The sequence below is a fragment of the Eubalaena glacialis genome, chromosome 17 (assembly GCF_028564815.1).
Source record: "Eubalaena glacialis isolate mEubGla1 chromosome 17, mEubGla1.1.hap2.+ XY, whole genome shotgun sequence".
In the NCBI taxonomy this organism is placed as follows: domain Eukaryota; kingdom Metazoa; phylum Chordata; class Mammalia; order Artiodactyla; family Balaenidae; genus Eubalaena; species Eubalaena glacialis.
Genome location: NC_083732.1, coordinates 47,094,127 through 47,117,831, shown reverse-complemented (window position 1 = coordinate 47,117,831; position 23,705 = coordinate 47,094,127). Strand labels below are relative to the sequence as shown.

The 23,705-nt window shown below is 39.8% G+C and overlaps 1 protein-coding gene across 6 annotated transcripts in view; it reads right to left on the bottom strand.

Annotated features, from left to right (window-relative positions):
* The window catches only part of ESRP1 (epithelial splicing regulatory protein 1), a 58,395-nt gene extending 35,036 nt beyond the window's left edge, over positions 1-23,359 (bottom strand). For 5 of the 6 annotated variants that reach the window (XM_061172252.1, XM_061172253.1, XM_061172254.1 and 2 more), the window contains exons 1-10: positions 22,893-23,115; positions 22,257-22,385; positions 20,883-20,996; positions 17,810-17,924; positions 6,432-6,530; positions 6,233-6,287; positions 4,864-4,974; positions 4,604-4,736; positions 4,452-4,494; positions 2,231-2,532 (exon numbers count right to left, since the gene is read on the bottom strand). In XM_061172252.1, coding sequence (XP_061028235.1) covers positions 2,231-2,532; positions 4,452-4,494; positions 4,604-4,736; positions 4,864-4,974; positions 6,233-6,287; positions 6,432-6,530; positions 17,810-17,924; positions 20,883-20,996; positions 22,257-22,385; positions 22,893-23,024 — 1,233 coding nt within the window. In that variant the 5' untranslated portion in view covers positions 23,025-23,115. Of the gene's footprint in view, positions 1-2,230; positions 2,533-4,451; positions 4,495-4,603; positions 4,737-4,863; positions 4,975-6,232; positions 6,288-6,431; positions 6,531-17,809; positions 17,925-20,882; positions 20,997-22,256; positions 22,386-22,892 lie in introns of all 6 variants that reach the window. The other variant, XM_061172256.1, reaches the window with a different exon arrangement.
* Positions 23,360-23,705: the final 346 nt, after the last annotated feature.

Genomic DNA, 23,705 nt, shown 5'->3' with positions numbered 1-23,705 from the left:
ACTATACGAACAATTCAGACACAGTACAAACATTAGGGGGAAGAACACGAATAGAAAATAAATGTTATAAACAAACTTGGGACAGGAAAGGGTCTAGCACCTACAGTACCTGCCAAATAGGAGATTAGTAAAAAGTTATTGAATGAAGTGATTATTATTAATGAAAAGAAGACAGTGCAAAGTCTATGACTACTTCAACACTTATTAAATAAATTATTAGAGATGGGAGGCTGGAAAGCGAAAAGTTCACCCACACTCAAAACCACCTATGGCTGAGTCAAACAGAGAAAGTATACTCTACAACCAAGCCAATTAATGTACAGTAGCCAAGGCTCTGGGGTAGTCCATTCTAAGGCATGATTTCCATGAAACTGTTCTTCGAATTAAAGATCTAAAATAAAAATCTCATTTTTCCCCCTCTAGTTTGGGAAGTGTGTTTGAAGTCTTAAGCATGCTCAGCATATCTTAGAGATTCAGAATTTATGATGCTCATTTTCAACAAAGTATAGAATTGTTTAAACTACAAGTATGCTCATAGCTTAGGGTTCAAGAGTACCAGTACAGGGACTTCCCTGGTGGTCCAGTGGTAAAGAATCCACCTTCCAATGCAGGAAACATGGGTTCGATCCCTGGTCAGGGAACTAAGATCCCACATGCCGCAGGGCAACTAAGCCTGTGCGCCACAACTACTGAGCCCGTGTGCCACAAAATACAGAGCCCACACACTCTGGAGCTTGCACGCCATAACTAGAGAGAGAAAACCTGCAAGCCACAACTACAGAGAAGCCCAAGCGCTGCAACAAAGAGCCTACGAGCCACAACGAAGATCCCGCAAGCCGCAATGAAGACCCGACGCAGCCAAAAAAAAAAAAAAAAAAAGAAAAAGAAAAAGAAATAACAGAGTCAGTGTCTGAACTGCTTGCAAAAAAGACCAAAGGAATCATTGAAATGACTATGTTCTACTATGGAGCCAAGTAAAATAAGTTGAAGAGCCATGTGAAACAGTCTATAGGATCTCAGGTGCAAAGGTAATACTAACTGACCCTTGAAGAGAAATGTTCAGCTGGTAAGTCAAGAAGAATAGCCGAAAGGCTTGAGACCCTACAGATGGTTTTATGCTTGGATCTTAGTGTGTCTTCAGGAGCTGACTGTTCCATCTGTGCCTCAAAAACAGCGCTGAAATCTGAAAGGTAGTAACAGGACAAAAGGACAATTTGCACTGTCACCAGCAATATGGAACTGATCAAGCCTTTTGGGAAATAAATTTGGCAAGACATTAAAACCTTAAAAAAAAAAAACCTTAAAAGCTCACACCCTATATCCAGTTCTAAAGAAACCAATGAGAAATTGACAGATAGGGACTTCCCTGGTGGCGCAGTGGTTAAGAATCCGCCTGCCAATGCAGGGGACATGGGTTTGATCCCTGGTCTGGGAAGATCCCACATGCCGCGGAGCAACTAAGCCCGTGCGCCACAACTACTGAGCCTGCTCTCTAGAGCCCGCGAGCCACAACTAATGAAGCCTGCGCACCTAGAGCCCGTGCTCCGCAACAAGAAAAACCACAATGAGAGGCCCCGCGCACTGCGATGAAGAGTAGCCCCCGCTCGCCACAATTAGAGAAAGCCCGCGTGCAGCAACGAAGACCAACGCAGCCAAAAATAAAAATTAATTAATTAAAAAAAAGAAGAAATTGACAGATAAGCATGTTTACCTAGAAATTTCTTATGATAGAAAAAAACCCAACCCAAATGTACAATAGAATAAATAAATTATATGCCCCTGTGAAACATAGTATTAACTTAAAGATTAAAATTTTCAGACATGAGTAAACTTTTGAAACCGAATACAAAAGTATATCTACAGCAATATTCCAGTTATATAAAAACATAGTATTTTTTTCTGTGTGTATATTAAGATAACAGTGGCTATCATTTGGTTACAGAATAGATATTTTTCATGCATTTATACTTTCTGTAATTTCCAAGTGTTATTTTAACACAATGAATAATGTATTATTTTCAGAAATAAAGAATAGGAACTATATTCAATATCTTGTAATAACTTATAATGGAAAAGAATCTGAAAAAGAATATACATATGTGTGTATAACTGAATCATTGCTGTATACCTGAAACATTGTAAATCAACTATACTTCAATTAAAGAATAAATTAATTAAAAAAAAGAAAGAATAGAAATAACGCAAAGCCAACATGCTCTTAAAAACCAACCTGCTGAACTTCAGCTGCTGTGCTCCTGAAGAGTTCAATGTATCTTTTACCCAACAAGTCCTTATGCTTCCTCAATGCGTTCTGTGCATATTCCTCACAAGCAAAGAGGACAAAAGCATCCCCTGTTGGCCTACCATCTGGGTACGTAACAAAGAGGATGCCTTCCTTCCCCCCAGTGATGGGGCAATGCTGTCCAAAGAAGGCCACCACTTCATCAGCTGTGGCCGTGAATGGGAGCCCCCGCATGCGGACAATGACTTGGTTTTCCTTGGAGAGAAATTGGGCTACCTCATTGGATGTACCTAGGGAACACAAATATCAGGAAGCACAGGAAGAAATGGTTAAGACATCAACTTTACCAAATTTAAAAAAGTAAAATTTTTGTCAATGTCTTTAATTCATTAAGTCCCACACTCCCATATGAATTCATAATAACATCCCAGGAATCAGAATTCTCTTCCCATAAATTTAAAACTTTCCCCCTACCATTTTCATAAAATACCCCTCTTAATATAGGAAGGTAGCCATACAGTTACATCATGGACCAACAACCACCATAGTCTTCTCAAGGAGAGGCAACTAGTCATCACGGTGGTTAAGGGCACAAGTCCTGGAACTAAAAATGTCTGGGTACAACTGTGGCTTTACCATTTACCAAGCTATGACCTCAGCCAAGTTTAACCTCTGTATCTCAGTTTCCTCATCTGTAAAATGGGAGTAAAATTACCTACCTCATAAATTATGAGAATAAGTTATTACATAGAAAGCTCTTTAGTGATTTTTGGTATTATTTTCCTGATTACTTTTTATTAAGAAAGGTCCAAACATACTCGAGTAGAGAGAATAATGAATATACTTAGCAGCCAGTTTCAACACTTATCAACACTCTGCCAGACATAAAGCATTTTGTACAGTGCTGCAGCAAATACTCAAATATACATCCTTTACTAGTAACATTTTCCCTAAGCGCAAATTCTTATCATACTGCCCATATACCATGAAGTCCCAGGCACTGATGTGGACATTAGTTAACTTTGCCATCTACAATGTTATCTGCCATGGAACCTCAGGACCACAGCACCTCCAAATATACTTTATCCCCAACCAATATCAAACAATGGAAACACTATTAACCTTGGAGCTCTGAATTGGGAAGCCTTGGTTTATCTCAAGAAAAAAGTGCAAGAAATATACCAGCACATTGTATAAACAGGATGTTGTTACTACAAGTTTTACAGTTGCAAAGATTTTTATCAGGACTATATAATGAAGGGATATAAATGCTCTCTGTATTTAGGTGAAAATCACCTTAGTATATTTTGGCAATAGGTGTCAAAAGCCCCTTAAAACGTCCACCCACATTCTTTGAATTAGCTATCCTCTTTTTAGAGATTTATCCTAATGAGTGGCACATACAGAGATACAAAAATATTCACTGCAACATAGAGTGAAATGGAGGTAAGCTCTAAATGCCCAATAGGATTGTTTTTTAAAAAAATTATGGTACATATAATACTGTACAGCATTTAACATTTAAGAAATTTGAGTAGCATAAGAAGATATTCATAATATACTAAAAGGAGAAAGGAAATTAAAACAATATGAGCAGAAAAATAGAAACTTACAGAGTAGGTGCACATATAGAAAAACATCTGTTGGACAAACCACAGTTAACATTTTTTATGCATCTGTTATTTTTAGGTTTTAAAGTTATGAATCACTCAAGAATTAGATAATGACTTTATCTGTTCCCACTTCTTTCTGACCATATTACTACAAACACCATATATTCTAAAATACTAGAAGCCAGAATGCTACCATATTCCCGGCCACTGATGAGTAAAAAAGTTAAGAAAAAAAATAGAAGCAGATATGCAACAATTCCAGATATTCTGATATGGCCGTTTGAAAGTAGTTTTCAGACCATTTAATTTCTTTCATGAACTACTCTTTCCCTTTGTACACGACTTTATATGACCCTTTGACCTTTGTATAGCACTATTTTTAATGGCTATTTAACTACAGTTGGCTGACTCAAGCCTTAGGGCAAGCGTTACACATTACACTGACACTACTGGATATTTCTTCCTCTTATTAAAAAAAAAAAAAGTCAACTTTTATGTTTCATTGGGAATAAAATGACCCTATTTATCTACCATTGCTATATAAGTAAAATTTTAGATTCTTCTTATTATAGCCACATTATATAAAAGGTACTCACCGCCAGCAATTTTAAGAAAATCTTCACCTGTTGCTTTGTAAACCTAAGAAAAGAAAGGGAAATTAAATACAGTTTCTGAGCCTTCTGATGTGAACACTCATTCAAGATGCCAGGGTTGTCAGCGTGTCACATGTCAGGTTGTGAGGACATACCTCAATGTACCGGGTCCCCATGTGATGTTTGTGCCTCTGGAGTGCTAGGTCTCTGTGCTCCTCACTCACAAACCTAACCAGAGCTTCTCCGTTCCTTCGACCCTGGGCATTCAGACAAAGTGCTGCACCTCCCCTTTGAAAATAACAGAACAGAAAGCAATAGGGAAAAAAACAAAAAAACAAACAGTGAGGAGAAAATGACAGAAAATCTATTATCCTTTTGGGATTGTTAAATAAAACAGAGATTAAGGAAAACCAACTTGGCAATATTGAGTCCTTTGAAGAATCTTGCAATATCTTGATCCGAAGACTGCCATGGCAAACCCCGTGCCCTGACTACCGTGTTGTCATCAATAAGTTCCATCTTGCTGCTGAGGATTCAAGCAAAACGTCAGGTTGCATGATTAATGCTAGGCAGTCTGACTTATTATCCCCATAAGACAACTGGCCTATTTACACCTGAGGTATTATTTATTTGGAGTTCAGACAGACTTGTAGTACTGCCCAACTTACTTCATAACCTCAAAAATTATCTGGGCACAGTTCAAAGTATTCTTTAGGTGGTTTACTTATACAGAGGCAACTGCCCATGCCCGTTCAGCACAGCTTGCTCACCCTGCAAACCACCTATCAGCTGAGTTGCTGCTTCCTTGTTCTCAAAAGAACGCAGCAACAATTCACAGGAAGTAAAGTTCTCCCAATACTCTCATGGCCTGTAAGTTCCTACAGCCGAGAAGGTTTAAATTCATTCTCTGATCTGGCTCGTACACCAGTGGGGTTTAAATCCAGTTTGACAGCAAAACTTAAGATCCACCTAAAGCTGGTAATTAACCCACATCGGTAATGTGTGCACATGGTCAGAAGTCTGCCATTAAAATATCTCCCCTATCAAACAGGGAGGCATCACAGAGAGTGTTTATGGAAATGCTTGGGAGTTCCCACACCTTAATGAGTCATTTGTAAATCACCTATTCTATATTTTGACACCTTCTGATGTTCTATTCCTCCCATATTTATATTTTCAGTACTCCTAGGACATTTCCTAATGAATCACTTTCTCCACAACTAAATAGGCCTCAACATCTCTCTTATGGGCAAACATGTCAGAAGTTTCTGTTCACTTCAGGCACCAAGCAATCTCATGCAATTCACTGCAGTGACTTACAAACTTAAATAGGTCTACTTGTGATCACAAACAGAGATACCACCATTTCATACTTCTCCCCAGTTATTTCCTTTCCTTTAAAGTAGGAGCTGATAGAACATACTTAAAATTATCTCAGTAAAAACCTTGTGAACTTTTTTAAAGCCTATGATTTTTTCCTTTGGAAGTTTTCCAGTGAGGATGGACAGTTCAGAGAGGCTAAAATCAGAATCGCAGACACAAACAACACAAACATATGATGTACCTAAAGTCATAGTGACTAAGGATACAAATATTTCATTAAATGTTAATCCCAACATCCAAGCTTACTTTAAAATACAGTCTTCTTTAACAAATGACCTAATATTTAAAAACGGATACCCAAAAGGTTTAGTAAAGTTACTAAAATATAACAGGAGTTAAATATCACAATATGAATAAAAACACATTAAAAGGCTCAAATGGAATAGTATTCAAGTACTTACCAAGTGCCACTTTCAAATTTGTAATTTACTCTTTCTGGATCTGAAAACCTGTGATCTAAAATGAGAACATACAAGTCATCATCTTAGCCATCAGGGAGACAAAGCTGAGGGGGCGGGTGGTGGTGATTCAGAAGTATAGGCGAGGGAAAGTGGATGGGATCAGATACTAGGCACGCATTGTTACAACACCAATACTTACTATAAGGGTCTGAAATCATTGCTAAAATTATATTTCCCATATCTTCAACTTGACAGGCTCCATACCGGGAGGCTGAACTATTCTTCTCAAAATTTAAACCTGGGAGATTAAGTTAAGGAAACATTTTGGGGAGGTAAAATGAGGTTGCTTTTACCTAAAATTAAACTCTCATGGAGCCAAGAAGCCAAGTAAAATGCATCTAGATTGACAATTCTTTGAAATCTCAAAATAGCTGCTTCCCATCAGTCTGGACTTCACCCAGGCTTCCTGAAGTGTCCAATTGCCCTATTGGGCTAAGATGGCCAAATCAATCCTGTCCTGAGGATTACCAGGAATAATAATAATAATACCAGGAATAAAATGTTTATTGAGTGGTAGCAAATGCATGAATACTGAGCACTTTAGCGTCAAACCATGAAGCGTACAACAAAGTTAACAGAATCCCTATCCTGTCTTTACAACACACACAAGGCAATGACCATGCTGACTTAAAGATACAGTTACATCCTTCAAGACCACAAGGTATTAAATGACTTTTTTAAGCCTAATGTTCAGAACACTTCAGATTACTGAAGACGTATCTATGACTCCATTTTTATTCAGAACTCCCTTCTAGAAGATTTTTGGAACCCCATAACACAGCCATCTTGGATGGCAGCAAATGCTTGTCCTTTTAGAGTAGATGTGTAGAAATGGTTCAAGCACTCAGAGCCAACAATGGCCAATGTAGCTTTTGATTAAGTGAGTACACTGTTTGGGTAAGCCAGGAAACATGGCTTTTCAAGAAATGCATGGCTCAAGTTGGGTTTGAGGGTGCAACCAGAAGAGATTTCCATCAAGTTTTGCATAAGTTTTATAATGTAGTACAATGCACATAACAAATAATACTATGGGACTCTATCTTTTCTCGAGTTTAAAATGAAAACAGCCATCTGAGTGGTGGTTATTAAGATGTTTGCCTTATTTTATAAAAATGTTTCCTGACTGGTATTTTGTAACAAGGGTAATAAATGAAGACAAATATTAAGAAAAAGTCGGTAGGTACTATTTTACTGCAAACAAAGAGGATACGATATAAAAACAACTCAGAGATTTCTCCCCACCAAGAATTATAGCCAGTCTTCTGAATGAGTAATATTCTATTCTATTCTCAATTCAAAATTCCTTTCTATTTCATCCCCACAGCTTCCTCTTGTCTTTCTCCGGTAAAGAGACATGCTAAGCAAATTCATTTGTGTCGTCTCTCAACCGGTTACATTTCTCTGTAGTTAAATATGCTACATGTAGAAAGGCAGCCATATGTTCCTTGGCAAATTACTTAACCCCACTAAACTTCAGCTTATCTGTAAAGCCAAAGCTATGATAATCTTTACCTCCCTGGGCTCTTGTGAAGATTAAATGAGATAAAACAAGCCCAGGACACAACGCAGGCATTTAATACGTGATGCTCTCCCCGCTCTTCCTAGAACCCTCAGGTGACCAACTTTCATAACTTATGATAATCACACTTTAAGAGGGTCACATTTATGACTAAAAAATCTGAACTCACCAGATGCCTATTTGTATGCTCACAGGATAATCATCAAGCTAAAATGGTGGATAATTTCTGCATTTCCCCCTGCAATCCCGCCCTTTACATCAATCATCTAGTGATGAAATAAATCTGCTGCCCACTGAGGGATTAGAAAATCTATCCCAGGAGATGTTCAAGCAACAGAGCAATGACCACTGACTGGGGTCATTAAAATGATTTTCCTTGGAAAGCTGTACTATAAAGTATTTATTAATTCAGCGCCATTTTCAAAGAACATAATGATAGGACAGAAAAACTGGAGCCAAAGGATGAAGATGCTTTAGGGAGACAACTGCCCTAAGTTTTCTGGGGAGATGGGAGGGACTTTATGGATCCTTACAGAACTAAGAAAGAAGAGCTGTGACTAGCTATAGTTTATCATGTAAACTCTGCCACCAAATGTCTGGAACCCTGCAATTCTAATAACACTTTCAGCCTTGTAAGGGCGTACAACGAAGTAAAGAGAAACATATCCAAGAAATGGAGACCAATGCCATCGTATAAGCCAGTGTTTCTCAACCTCAGCATTAGTGGCACATAGGGCAGATAATTCTTTGTTGGGGGGTGGGGCGGTGTCCTGTGTACTATAGGATTTTTAGTAGCATGCTGACCTCTACCTACCTCCAGTAATAACAATTAAAAATGTCTCCAGACATGGCCAGATGTCCCCAGGTGGGCAAAACCCAGACCAGGTTGAGAACCGCAGGTATAAGCCGACAGCTCCCAAGAGGGGCAACTTAACCCCTTACCATCTATTGATTCAGAGAAAACTTTTACATGTAGGAGACCATTACTAGACAGAAATTTTGAGGAAATCTGACCAAGGAAACACTGCATAAGGACCAACCTGATGCTGTGGCAAAACCCCTATCAGCAGACACACACACACACACACACACACACACACACACACGCATACCCTACACCATAAGGAACATGGATGAAAACACAGCAAGAGTCAACACTTGATCCTCACCCTATTTTTGTGCAGCCCAGAGAAAAGCATGGCTTTTACATTTTTTTAAAGGATTGTAAAGAAAGAATGAGCAGAGACTGTACGTGGCCTGCAAAAAACTAAAACATTGACTCTTTAGCCCTTTACTGAAAAAGTTTGCTGACTTCTGACCTAGAGGAATGAAAATTGCCAAAAATAGAGAATGCCACAGGAACGTTTGCCACATCGTAACCTTCTATCCCAAAACAGAATCTTGGGGAAAAAATTAAGCTTTGAAGGAACTGGAAACTATATTCAATTCAAACCAGTTTTTTCTCCTCTATCAATGACAAGAGGCATAAGCCTTCTCACCTTTGCTCAGGTAACTCCCCTATAAAACCCTCTTATCTTCTTAATCCCATAACCAAATTAGACCATGGATCACTCCCACTCAGCACCAAAGCCTTCCCTAACTGCTCTAGGTCACAACCATCAAGTTAAGAGTTGATTAGATACTATTCCTATAAAATATTACTCTCTTCAACTGTATTATGCATTTCCTGAGCACAGGTCCGCTTTCCTCTCATCTCTTTCCATCTACCACAGCACCTATTACTTCTAAGACTCTACTGACATAAATGATGGCATTAACTACACACCATTTTGTGCCAAACACTGTCTATTTCCTCCTATTTTTGCAGTAGCCCTGCCAGGTAGATAACAGTAAAACCAAACAGATGAAGAAACTAGGATTGAGAGAAGTTCTGTAACTCATTCAAGTTTCCCAGCTCTGATTTGACAATGTGTCTGTAATTCCCTGAACCAAGATAAGAAGCTTTGCTTAATTTGTTTCGTTTTGAGCAATAGTTTGTGAGAAGCTTTCTAAATGTATGATATGAAAGCCAAGTGAAAAAGGTAGCTCAAAAGCAACAACGTAAAGTATCCTGTCTGTGTAGAATAGATTTGTAGCTGAAGAATTATTTTTACTGAATTCTACTTTTTAAATTAAGAATATGTTCTAGACATTTGGCTAACTTGGTCCCACGTAACACATCCCAACATGTTTCCCTTCAAGTCATCACACACCAGGAAGATCAGCAGTTCTAAGCTCCCAGCAACTTTTAAAAGTCACCCAACCTCCTGCATGCCCAAACCGCCCACCCATTCACTCACACCACTGTCTTCGGAAGATTCATTCAGTTTTTCATAATTCTAACCAGAATGTAGCATGAACAACAAATAAACGGGAGTGAGAAAAAACTTTTAGTACCAATTCTTTCTCCTATCAATTTATAATTATATATTGAATTACTTGCTGCACGTCTGATCTTGAGAGAAGGAAAGACGAGTCTGTGCCTCCTGATTTATGGTTGTCATGCAACTTAGTCATTCTGCCCTTGAGGCAGCCACGACAGCACCAACAGGCTTAGCCAGCTTTGCAAATGAGAAACGCCATGAGGAAACGAGGAAGAGTAAAGCCAGACATGGTGGGAACAAAATGAGCATGTCAGGATACAACTGAGCAAACTGCTGCATTTACACAGAACTTAGAGAAGTCCAGAGACTTCGCCTATAGTTGAAAAGAAGGAACATTTCCTTAGTGCCACAAAGTCCATCAATATTAACTTATCCATTCAAAAGAAGTTACCTTTTCTGACTGCGGAAAATGGACACATTTGGTTTCAGAACACACAATTTTCCCTGGTAAATAACCTCTCTTTAAAACTAAGTTCTTGGGGGCTTCCCTGGTGGCGCAGTGGTTGAGAATCTGCCTGCTAATGCAGGGGACACGGGTTCGAGCCCTGGTCTGGGAAGATCCCACATGCCGTGGAGCAACTGGGCCCTGGAGCCACAACTGCTGAGCCTGCGCGTCTGGAGCCTGTGCCCCGCAACGGGAGGGGCCGCAATGGTGAGAGGCCCGCGCACCGCGATGAAGAGTGGCCCCCGCTTGCCGCAACTGGAGAAAGCCCTCGCACGAAACGAAGACCCAACACAGCTAAAAATAAATAAATAAATAAAGTAGCTATTAATTAAAAAAAAAAAAAAAAATTGGGAAAAAAAAAAAAAACTAAGTTCTTAGTTTCTATCTAAAAGAAGCACACGTAGGGGACTTCCCTGGTGGTCCAGTGGTTAAGAATCCACCTTCCAGTGCAGAGGATGCAGGTTCAATCCCTGGTTGGGGGACTAAGATCCCACAAGCCGTGGGGCAACTGAGCCCACACACCGTAACTACTGAGCCCTCGAGCCACAACTAGGGAGCCCGTGTGCCGCAACTACTGAGCCCGCACACTCTGGAGCCCACGCACCATAACTAGAGAGAAGCCTGTATACCGCAACTAGAGAAGATCCCACGTGCCGCAACTAAGACCCGACACAGCCAAAATAAATAAATAAATAAAAATTTAAAAATAAATAAAAATAAAAGAAGCACACATATAAAATAAATACATTGTGGAGCAATTAAGTTTAAACTATGTTAAAATTGCATCCCAGTTCAAAATTCCAACTCAAAGCCATTTTTCATTGCCATTAAACACCCCCCCTCAAGGACAACAAGTTTGTTTCTTCCCCTTCTACTCTGTTTACTCTTTTATAAGAGTAACATAACTGCCCATATTGCCAGACATTTTCCAATAAAATTCCTATGCTAAAGGAACAAAGGAATAGCAAGCATAAAATATCATGAGAAAAGTTGAAATCGTGCTCCAACTAAGAACTGAATTTCCTACAGTTATGTGAAGGAGAAAACAGAAAGTGATAAATTACCCTTATAGGAGTTGTATAATTTAAAAAAACAGGTTCTAGGGACTTTTGCGGCGGTCCAGTGGTTAGGACTCCATGCTTCCACTGCAGGGGGCAGGGGTTTGACCCCTAGTAGGGGAACTAAGATCCCTCAAACCTGCGGCATGGCCAAATAAATAATATAATTAAAAACAGGTTCTATAAATAACCTGCTATATTTTTAAAATGAGCTTTGAAAGAAGCAAATCAAGAATGCCAGTGTAAAAGAATGTAACTAAGAGCCAAAGCAACAAAAACTTTCTTTATACCAGTAATAAATGCTGGGGAATCTAAAACCATAGTTTTAACTCTATTCCTCAGAAGCTTACTCTTTCCAAGAGGGGGAAAAACAAACAAAAAAAGCGAGATCCATCCTAACAAATATTACTTCAGGAGGTATTATTGTTAACAAAGCGTAAAACTGACAAGTCAATTATACCTTCGAAGAAATAAGGTAGAAGTAGGAACTAATGCAAAAAAAAAAAAAAGATAAAAATTTCTACTTTAGAAAAAGACATTTATATGGCATAAATAAATTAGGAAAGGGAGACTCCATGGTAATGTCTTCCAAAGCCTTCTAAAACAGAAAAACTATCCTGGAATTCCCGAACTCACATTTTAAAAGTAAATTATTTTATAATCAAAATAAACCACACAAAATTAACATAACAACTCTGAGTGCTGGCCAAGAATATACAGTATTTCTAGTCACCTAACGTATTACAGACCACATACCAGAGTATTCGCCAGTTTGGCTCACATCATACCGATGTGGTGCCAAAGATAATTTCTTCCCCCCTCCAGCAAACAAGGTCAACTACTAACCCAACTTAACTGTACACTTAGTGATAGTTAAAATCCCTTTCATACGCAGAAAGGTGCCAAGGAGGATTCAGCATCTGCCTCCACTTTTTAAGAAGAGCAATGATGGTTTTGTGACTGCAAAGGCCCAGTTCAACTAGTCATAACAAATAAGCACATAAGTGCAGAATGAACCACACTCGCACACACTGTTTTTACAAATGGAGAAGCTAAACCCTGAAGCTTACCTGTACTAACATGTAGCTGATGTTTTATAATTTATTTTATTTATGTATTTATTTATTTTTGGCTGCGTAGGGTCTTTGTTGCGGTGCGCGGGCTCCTCATTGCGGTGGCTTCTCTTGTTGCGGAGCACAGGCTCTAGGAGCGCGGGCTTCAGCAGTTGCGGCTCGTGGGCTCAGTAGTTGTGGCTCACGGGCTCTAGAGCGCAGGCTCAGTAGTTGTAGCACATGGGCTTAGTTGCTCCGTGGCATGTGGGATCTTCCCGGACCAGGGCACGAACCCGTGTCTCCTGCATTGGCAGGCGGATTCTTAACCACTGTGCCACCAGGGAAGCCCGTAGCTGATGTTTTAAAAGGTCTATAACCAGTCTCATGAAAGATTAGAAAAAAATTTTTTAGGTGTAAGATAGTTTAGATAAGGTCTTAAATCAATAAGGAAGTCCTTTCAGAGTCTTTGGCAGATGGCTTTCTTCTTTGGAGACATGCTACAACCCAGTCAACACTGGAGAGCACACAGTAGGGCAGGCAGTGGCTGAGTGGTTGCATGTACTAGCTCATTATTCCTTGCAATAGTTATGCCCATTTTAAGATGGGAAAACTGGGGCTGAGAAGTACAGTAAATTCATCCCCAGTAAATCTGACTCCAGAGCTCGTGTTCTTAACTACTCTGCTAGTAAGGCTATTATCTCCATCTTTAATATATGGGAAAAACTTGCCCTCGTCACTGTGTCAGTAGCACGCCCACAGAAGCACATATCGTATACCCCCAACAAGAAGTGGTGAAACACAAACACAGGGAAAGACACACACACCCCTACTAACACTTGGATGGGTAGACAAGAGTGGTTTAGTGATTTTTTTTTTTTGCCCTGTTAATGGAAAGCTGCACTAGTGAAATGGCATATGCTTATAATATCAAACAGCACATATGGATGCAATACCCTACAACTAGATTGAAATTTTACAAAATTAACTTCCCTTTTCTCCTGAATAGTTTAGTCTCAGGAAACATAGACTATAAATTTATAAGGGAGATAATCTATTTAAATAGCCAACCCCACCCTCAAATAATCTTTATAAATTCTAGAACATTATCCCCTAGTTAACAAGCAGACTGTTTGCACTCAGACTCAGGTTCAAATGCTGACACTTCTAACTTAAGATAAAATCTCTAAGCCTCAGTTTTCCTAGCTATGAAAAGGGGGCAATACCTCCTCCACTGGGCTCTTGGGAGGCTACTGATGGGATAAATAGTAAGCACCCAGTTGATAGATAGTTCTCTTCTTTCACCTGCTCTCTGGACAAGGCCATACTTCATTTAAAATGAGTTCTTAGTAAAGGCTTGGCAAAATGAAATAAACACAACGGTAGAGGTCTTGATTAAGGAGAATAAATCAGCTCATGAGTTACAAAGCTAACAAAAAATAGGTTAAGAAACCAGGAGGAAGTAATTCCATCCAATACTGTGGGGGAAATAGGTTTGTTTTTTTAAAAAAGCAGATAAGTCATTATACAAATAGCCTCATAATCAAAACGTACTTTCAGCAGGGGACAACTAGCATTAACTTCCCCAAGGGATCTATGATAAATTTCTTCTTTTAAAAAAAAAAAAAATCACATGGGCCCCAATTCCTATCATCACACCCTCACCACCTCACATGATTAAGTAAAAAGCTTACAAAATGCCACCCACAGTTCACCTGCTAAATGAGGTCTTCTTTCCAGCTAGGACTGCATAACTCAACTCAAAGCAGGTAACAAAACTGCAGCAGGAATACCTCAGACAGGATCAACACTAACACCAGAAATGGTTTTAGAACCAACACAAAGACAAAAGAGGAAACTATGTGCTAAAATAAGAACCAAGACTGCATTCAAGAAATGCCTAAACCTTTTCTTTTATCAAAGTGGTAGTACTGCTTCATTTACATAGCACCCACGGTTCACAAAGCTTTCACTGGGGACTACCTGAGATAAAAGTGAGGCTTGGAGAAGGCCAGTAACTTTCCCAAGGAAGCAAAGCTGCAAATTCTCTTACTTGTTCCTTTCTGAGGGTTGGCAAGAGCCTCTCTCCCTCCCCCACTGATTACCTGGTGGAACAGGTAATCCTTCTGGAGCAAATGTCTCTCCATCTACTTGGCAAAACCATCAAGGATGCGTAACGAGTATCTTTATGTTTCCAAATCCAGTGCCATTTCCATATTAGAAAGGAAAATGTTTAGTCGTCTGAGAGAATTGGACGGCTCTTTAGTTCAGACATTGTAGAAATCCTCTGCACAGTCAAATTTGGTATGACTGTCTTTGACCTGAGGAATTAGTTTGATGGCCTAGTCAGGGAAATAATGAATCCTCTGACTAGGAGTCATAAAGTAATTGATCACAGCAGCAACATAAAACAAAAACCACAGATAGAAAGGCTTAATAACATTTCTTACCTGTTAAATGGGAAAGAAGTATGCAAATAAAACACTAATAAAAACATTTAAGATTAAAATCCACTTTTGGGGGAATTCCCTGGCAGTCTAGTGGTTAGGACTCCACTCTCACACTGCAGGGGCCATGGGATCCGTCCCTGGTCGGGGAACTAAGATCCCTACATTCCATGCGGTGCGGCCAAAAACAAAAAAATAAAACAAAAACAAAAATCCACTTTTTGATTGGCAATAAAACTATAAAAGCTAAGACTTCCAATGTAAGTCCAAAGAAACTAGGCTAACATTAGGCTATTTTAAAATAAACAGAAAAATTCCCTAATTTTTCAATGAATGCATTACTTGATGGTCATGAGATCCTTCCTCAAGTGTCAGGTGTTATATGCCCGAAATGAAGCCCAGCTTAGCTTTATTCACAATTCACCTGTTTACTGTAGTCAAATATTTCTGATTTTCATCTCCATGGTACTTGGAAAAAATACTGCCAACAAATAGTTATAGAGCTAGGATAAAAAGGAATGACAGAAAAAATCAGCATAGCATCTTACCCATTCACCTTAGGTCACCTTTAAGGTCAGATAATGCAAAAACTATATAAAAGTATATAGTACTTTAAAAAAAGTACGTATATATTGTGTAGATAATACAGCATAGAGCAAGTAAAAAGCCCAGGTTACCATACTGAAGATGTTTACTAATAACCCCAAATCTTATATATGTGAAGCTCTTAAGAAGAAACCAAGGAGAAAAAAAAATAGGTAAGCTTTTAACAAGCTTTCTCTGAACTGTGAACACACTGAGAAAACTGAAATACCTAAATATAAGAACCTCTTATTTGTAGCTATGGAAATTTTTACTAATATCTGACCTACAATTACTAGGGAAAGATTTTCTTTGCTAAAAGAGAAAACAGAGCAGTCAGGGATAAACGGTTCTTAATATACTGTCTTTCGTACTCAACTTGTCTTTTTCTAAATTAAGATAACTTATTACACTTTCCCTTCAATATCTACTAATACTTTGCCAGAATTTTTCGTTCTCTATTTTGTACCGGAACATTAAATGGTTTAGCATTTGCTATAGATGGGATTGTGTCCCTTCCCAAAATTCATGTGTTTAAGCCCTAACCCCCAATGTGACTGTATCTGGGGATAGAGTATTTAGGAGGCAATTAAAGTTAAATGAGGCCATAAGGAAGGGGCCCTAATCTGTTAGGTCTGTGGCCTTATAAAGAGAGGAAAAGAAAGATATCTCTCCCAACACTCCTGGCCACGCCACTCCCCCTACCCGCCATTTGAGACACAGGGAAGAGGCAGCTATCTGAAAGCCAGAAAGAGCCCTCACCAGAAGTCAACCATGCTGCCACCCTGATCTTGGACTTCCCATACTCGAGAACTGTGAGAAAATAAATATCTGTTGCTAATAAACCACCCAGTCTATGGTATTTGTTATGGCAGCCTGAGCTAATTCATACAGCATTTAAACCAACAAAACACATAGCAAGTTTTTCTACTGTCCCAACCTTCTAATGAAACTCTTGTAAGAATTCACTCAAATGAGCTTATTCTACCCTTCTCCCGGCACTGCTGGGAGCTAAACCAGTAATTAACTAGTAGCTAAATCAGCTACACCAAAATTCTAGCTACCTACTTCCAAGAAGAAGGCAAATAAAATGGGTTTGATCTGTTTACAAATGGTTAGGAAAAATATCCAAACAATCTTTTTCATCAAGAAATTTTGAAATAAAACAAAAATCAAGCTTTAGCTCCTGAAACTGGATGAGAAATTTTTAGAATAAACATCTATACCCCCACGTTCATGAAAATAACTTGAATCTGACTTCATGATGATTCTCATAGCGGCTTTGGGCGAGTCCCCAACACTTCTATTACTCAGTGTTACATCTGATATGTTAGCACATGACTCTTATTAGTTAGCATTTTAAAGACTTACTGGATGAAAGATGATGGGTCATTCATGACAAGATTTGTGATTATAAAGTTTACTTTTACAATACATAATGCATCAGATATATTATCTTGGTTATGAAAGAATTTGGGGTAAAATCTCAGCTTCATTTCATCATCTCAAAAGATGGCTTGTAATAATTACCACAATCTACATGTATTTGACAAACCCAGAGAAGGTTAAAAGGGGTGCCAATGAACAGCTGTTTGTCAAGAGTATACATCCAAACTTTAAAAAATTCTTATCCATTCAAAAGAAGATGAAATAAACCCTAAAACCAAGATAATCAGAACAAGTGGCCTTAGAATTGGCAAAGAATGTGGTCTTCACATTCATCAATTCGTCATCAACTGAAAAAACAAAACAAAACCACTCCCATAATCCAAAATTGAATTCTATTTTAGATGTGTTCACCTAACAAAAATCCATGTCTAAATCCATCTAAATCACTATTCAAATTCAGTAAATTATAACTACTTTGAAAGATGCCAGTAATTACACCATTTTTCCTAGCACAGTAGACAAATTTTGGACAAGTCAATTTTCATACACTGTCAAAGTTAAAAATGTTTTAAAGTTTCTTGAATTGCCATTTTTTTCTGGAGCTGTCTTTTCAAATGATTCCTGGGTCATCACTTAAAGGATACACTCTGTCATTGCGGCAACATCCAGTTTATCAATATCAGGTGAACCAGGGCAACACTTCTTAAACTCTTTCCGAAGATCAAAAAAGGAATAGAAGCATTCAGGCAATAATACATTCTGAGGAAGGACAAGGTAGACACTGTTAACTAGATAAATTTAGTTCAGTGATTCCCTAATGATTAGGAACCTAAGAATTGAATGTAAGTATATTTTACCACAATTTAAAAAAAAATTTTTTAACTAAACAATAGAGTGTCTTCATTTTCTGTTACAGTATTACATCCTATATAAAAATCTCATGGAAAAAAAATTCATCTTATTTTAAGGCAATAGATTATACGTTTGTGCTCCATTATGTATTCCATTCAAAACAGTTCTGAAGCTATAAAACATTTGGGCTATTATATTTTCTGTTTGATAACATTATGTACTTTGTCTAGCCATAATTATTTTAGACCATCTGTATTTTCACGCAGCAATATTAGCCCTCTCAGTTTTCATACAGATGCATATGTTTACAATATATATCTAGACATAGGATTCTATGTGTTTATCAAAATTTAGTTTTCTATTAAAACCTAGTAGTTTAAAATACTGGGTTCTAATAATACATATTCTGTGTATTAAAATTAGATTAAGATAGTAAATTCCTGATTACCTGAAGAGGATTATTTTTGTGCCAAATTGTAGTCCCACATTAGTTTTCCTGACCATTATTATTTTGGCTAAACCTGAGAACTCAAATTACACTTTAAAAAAATATATCACAAATCTCAACGGCAAAGGAGAAATTGTTACCAGTCGTTTTTAGCTATTAGCATCACTCTTGTGGTAATTAAACAAAGCTCAACTGTCAGAGCAAATATTATACTATTGTGTCACTTTTTTTCCTGAAAAAAAAAAATCCTCATTGAATAATTTTCAAAGTTTAATTTTGTTACACTGAATTTAGATTTTTTTAAAAATTTCAAGATAATTTGTATTCACTTATGGGGAATTTGTACATCATAAAGTCAAGGAAATAAATACTTTTTAATGTTTCTGACCCATAATATTTATGTAATAATGTCTCTATCTAAATTTCCTTTATTGGATTCTATTAGATGTGACCTGCTCATGCTATATTTGAAATAGGTATCACTACATCATGGTGACATTTTCCAAAACAGTTACCAAAAGAATTGTGAATCTTCAAGATTACCTACATTATAAAGCAGAAACTAACACACCATTGTAAAGCAATTATAATTCAATAAAGATGTTAAAAAAAAAAAAAAAGATTACCTACAAAAATGCTTATGTAAAAGCTGTTTATAATGACAATAACTCAAATGTCCAACAATAAATGTTTGGTTTCAATAGGTATATCCATTTAAAATACTGAATATTTTATTTACTGCTTACAAAAGATACTGATGTTATATTAAATTTAAAGTAGGCTAAAAGGTTTGTGTAGTATGAATGCTCCTTGTAAAAGTAAGGCTTTTCTACAAAACTCTGAAAGAATACATTCAACTATGTTCACATTCAAAAAACCACTTTAATGTTTTCTGACTGGAAGGATTATTTTCTTTTATGTTTTACCATTTCCTTATTTTTCTATAATGAATAGAATTATTTTCATAATGATACTAAATTAATTGTTTTAGTTTTCTTTATCAAAATCCTAATAGAAGTGGCTCAGGAAAATGTCTCAATTTTTCTCTGGAGGTTTTCCCACATCCAAAGCAGTGTACCTAAAATAACAAAAACAGCTGTTTTCCTCCAGCCCAACAGGGAAGGATTAAGTTTTATCCCTTATATGAGTTTGAGGGGAAAAAAAATTCTCATATATATCTATTTCTGGATTAAGGGTATAGCAATTTGTCTAGCATTTAATTAATAAAAAATACTCCCCCCTTTTAATCAAATAATTACTAAGGTTGCTGTAAAAGGGAGTGTTTTCTTCAAGCCTCCAGACATAGGAACTTGAGTTTCTCCTTCAAACTTTTAAAGTTGTCATTATACATTTAGTTCATTTCTTCCCTTTTCCCTATTGGAGTAAAAAGAAAGAAAATCTGCACTGACTACTCACTTATGACATCAATTGCCAGTCTAAACTTTTCATTGCAAGACTTACCTCACAAAGTTTCCTTAAAAATATTTTACTTCCATCTTTTCAAGTTCAGTATCTGCCTACCACAATAAAAAGTTACAGCTCTAATTAATTAAGTTGATAAGATCAACTATATTAGCAATGATTGATTACACTGGGTCTGCTGTCTGTGCTCACCATTTTTTCTCAGCCCCTCAGTGTTCTTCCCAGAGAGAGAAATCACATCTACAGTAAGCTAGTATTTTTCTCATTTCATACTTTTTTCCATACCAGAAAGATAAGTAAAGGTAAAAGATGGGGGTGACCCTATTGTTTTGATACAAAATTCAATCAGTTTTGAACATTTACTTTAAGTCAGACAAAGTACAGTATGCTGTAATTAACATTTCACTAGTTATATGGTTAAGTCAGAGTACAAAACTTTTTAACGAAATTATTAGAATTGCAATTTAAAAGTTTTAGTTGGATTTTTCTTTGCTCTTTCCTTTCTAGGATAAGGCACACAGATGGGAATATTACAATGTATTAAAGTACAGTTCTACTTACTTGTAGTTATTCTAAATGTCAAAAATTCAGCTAACATGCTTTGGAAAAGAGAATGTCAAGCATCTCAAAAACTTGACATAAACAAAAAGGAAACTTTTATTAAGTCACCAAAGGGTATCTATAAAATGACTGTAATCTCAAACATCTCTATGAAAGTGTTGTGACATTTTTATTGTGGTAAAATATACATAACACAATATTTACCATTTTAACAATTTGTAAGTGTACAATTCAGTGGCATTAAGTACATCCACACTGTTGTGCAACCATCACCACCATCCCTTTGTCATCTTCTCAAACTGAAATTCTGTACCCATGAAATACTAACTCCTCATATACATATTTTTAAAATGGAGAAACTTGGATAAACCATTTTTTAAGCCTCCAGTCACCCCTAAGGTCCAATCGTTTTTTCGAGAAGCCAGCACTCTTACCTTCTTGGAAGCCTCAGGATGCAGGATTTGCCTGACATGAAGCTGCCCATCAGTACAGAGACAGAAGGAGGTTCCTACCCCAATATTCAGTTCATTGCTCACTGACTGGTTAAACTGAAAAGAACAAAACACACCCAGGGATGCAATGGATGCAGGATTTACAAACTCTGAAAAGTGGCCCCACTTGGTTATAACCTGAGAAAACCACGCTAACTGCTGTGAAGAACACCGCTGCTAGAGGCAACATTAGAAAGACTCCGTTCCCACAAACTGTCTAGCTTCCTTTATATAGGGTAGCTTTCCAGTCAATCCTCAGTTTACGGACAGGAGAATTTAGTAAATGCATTCTTCCTCCCGTTCAACACCCACCGCCTTCTATTTTTGTGATAAATCCATTCGAGACTTTTAAGTCAGAGGTCTCATTTCATCAGCAAGTTGCCTTCTGATTACATCATTCTCTGGTGTTACTTTTTTTTAATATTAGGATGTTCTAGACTTAAGAAAGATGTCAGTTTCTGATACGAATGTGGGTAATGTGTATACAGACCTCTGCAAAATCTAGTAATACGTTTCCTGTAACACACCTCAGAAATGATAACTTTCCCCTATAATTCGCAACTCCTGTGCTAGGGCAGAAGCCGTGAGAGCGCCGGACACTCACCTGTGCACAGGTGTTTAGCGCCCCGCCCTATCCGCGATCCAGTACCCGTCGGCACCCTGGAGCAGCCGGTTTTTAGGTCACCTCAATCCCGGTAAGGGGATTCCACTACTTTCACGGTGACCCAAGGAGCAGCCTCACATGTCCGGGTCTGCAAACCCTCCCGGCGCTAGGACCAAGGCCACTAAAGAAGTAAGCGGAACCGGAACCGGGCCTTTGGGAGTTCAGGAGCCTAAACCCAAGCAGGCACCTTCAGGTTCCCACCCAGCTGGGGCCGCCTCCAGCACGCCACAGCTCGTCTACACCACAGCGCCCCCTGTCCCAGGGCTGAGCTGCAGACCCAAACCCGGCAGAGGACTGGCGTGTCTGGGGTCTGGGTCTGGGTCTGGGCCTGGAGCTGGAGCGCTAGGATTCAAACTCCGCTCATCACTCGATTGGTAAAACTCGGCCGATTCTCTGGCCCCAGGAATAATTCAGGAAGCAACTCGAAAGCTAGCAAGTTTTGGCCCAAAGACCCTGGGGGCTGGGAGGCGAAAAGGAGCGGCGACCTCCTCGCAGAAGGTCCACCAGGGGCTGCAAGCCCGGGTCTCGCCCCCTCGCTCCGGGGACACGCGTGGACCGCCCGGCGAGGGCGTGGGACCTGATAGGGTTGGGCTGGCTTGGAGGGACGCCCGCGTGGCTAAGATGGGGTGGGCGGCGCGGCCCAGGGCTGTCACCTGTCGGAGGGCTTGGTCCAGCTGCGGCGCCGAGGACAGGCTCTCGGCGTCGATCTTAGTTTCTTCTTTACAATCCTCCGTCAGCTCCAACTGATCCGGTCTAACTAGTACTTCGTGCAACTGTCCCACCTCCGGGGGAAAAATTAGGGGTCAGTTTTCCCTTCCTCAGTTTGGGAACCTCTACCTTCACTCTCCTTCCTTGCTCCCCTGCTGGGGCGGCCCACACCTCTCGACGGGTCTGGCCTCAGAATCAAAGCTCACTTGTCGCCAGTGGCTCCAGTAGCCGAGAGGTCGTCGCAGCCCAGCCCCCAGCCCCACCCCCACCCGGATCAGGTCCGAAAGGCCCTGGAAGTGAGCACTTGGGCCCCCAGGGATCCCACCCCGCCTTCCCGGGGCGTCCCCCGTCCGATAGAGAGCATGGCTTGGCGGCCCCCGGCCTCCCCACCTGGGCCAGATTTTGGAGGACTGAAACGGTTCCAAGGCGGTTGGCCAAGAGGTTTGGTTTTATTCTGGATTCTCTAGGCCCCGGGTCCAGCCTCCCAAGTGGGCAAACAAGAGCACTTGTTTACCGACTCCCCAAACTTTTACAAGCTTTTGCCCCACTCCTATCATTTGGATAGAAACGTGGAGAAATACCTTCTTGTTGGCCAGATCCACGACTTTCCATAAGAGCAGGATCAGCTCCTTCTCATCCGATCCCAGCTTGGCCCCGGTGGCCCCAGCAGTGATTCCAAAAAGCACCACCAAGTAATCCGGAGACGCCGTCATGACGATAGGTGGGGAGGGGGAGAAGGGGGGTCGGGAGGCGGTGAGGTGAGGTGGAAGTGAGAACGAGGAAACCTGTGCTAAAACCTCTTCGAAGAGAAAAAGAAAGAGCGACCACCCCCCCCCTCCTCGCCGCCGCTGGTGCAAAAGGCGGTAACCAACCACCCAAGCCCACACCTGGCCCCAGCTCCACACCCAGGGCAGGAAGGGGGGTGAGAAGGAGGGCGGAGGAGGCCTGCCCTTTTTGTATTCAATTGCCCGTGCGTCTATGCAAAAAGCCTGGAACAGGGCTGCACCCGCGGGAGGCGCGCGCAATGGCTGAAAGCTTTTCTGTTTTGGGATGTGGCTCTACCTGCCCGCCCCTTCCCCCTCCCCCACGTGGTGCAGGTAGGAGACACCTGGCGGCGCCTGCCCATTGGCTCCTTCAAACCACGACGTGGCAGCGGTGGGGGAGGAGGCCGCCCGGGGGAAGGGGAGGAGGGGGCGGGAGACAATGGCTGGATGATTGGAGAGGGGAGGGCGAGAAGGGAGGAGGGGGAGACGCGAGGGGCGGGGAAGGGGCGGTTGCCACCCAGAGGGTAGCCGAGGCTGCACGGGAAAAGGGTGAGGAGTAAAGGGCGCGCAGGGACGGGTTACCCATTTGGAAGTAGCCGAGCTGTGGGGGTCTTGGAGAAATGCCGGCTG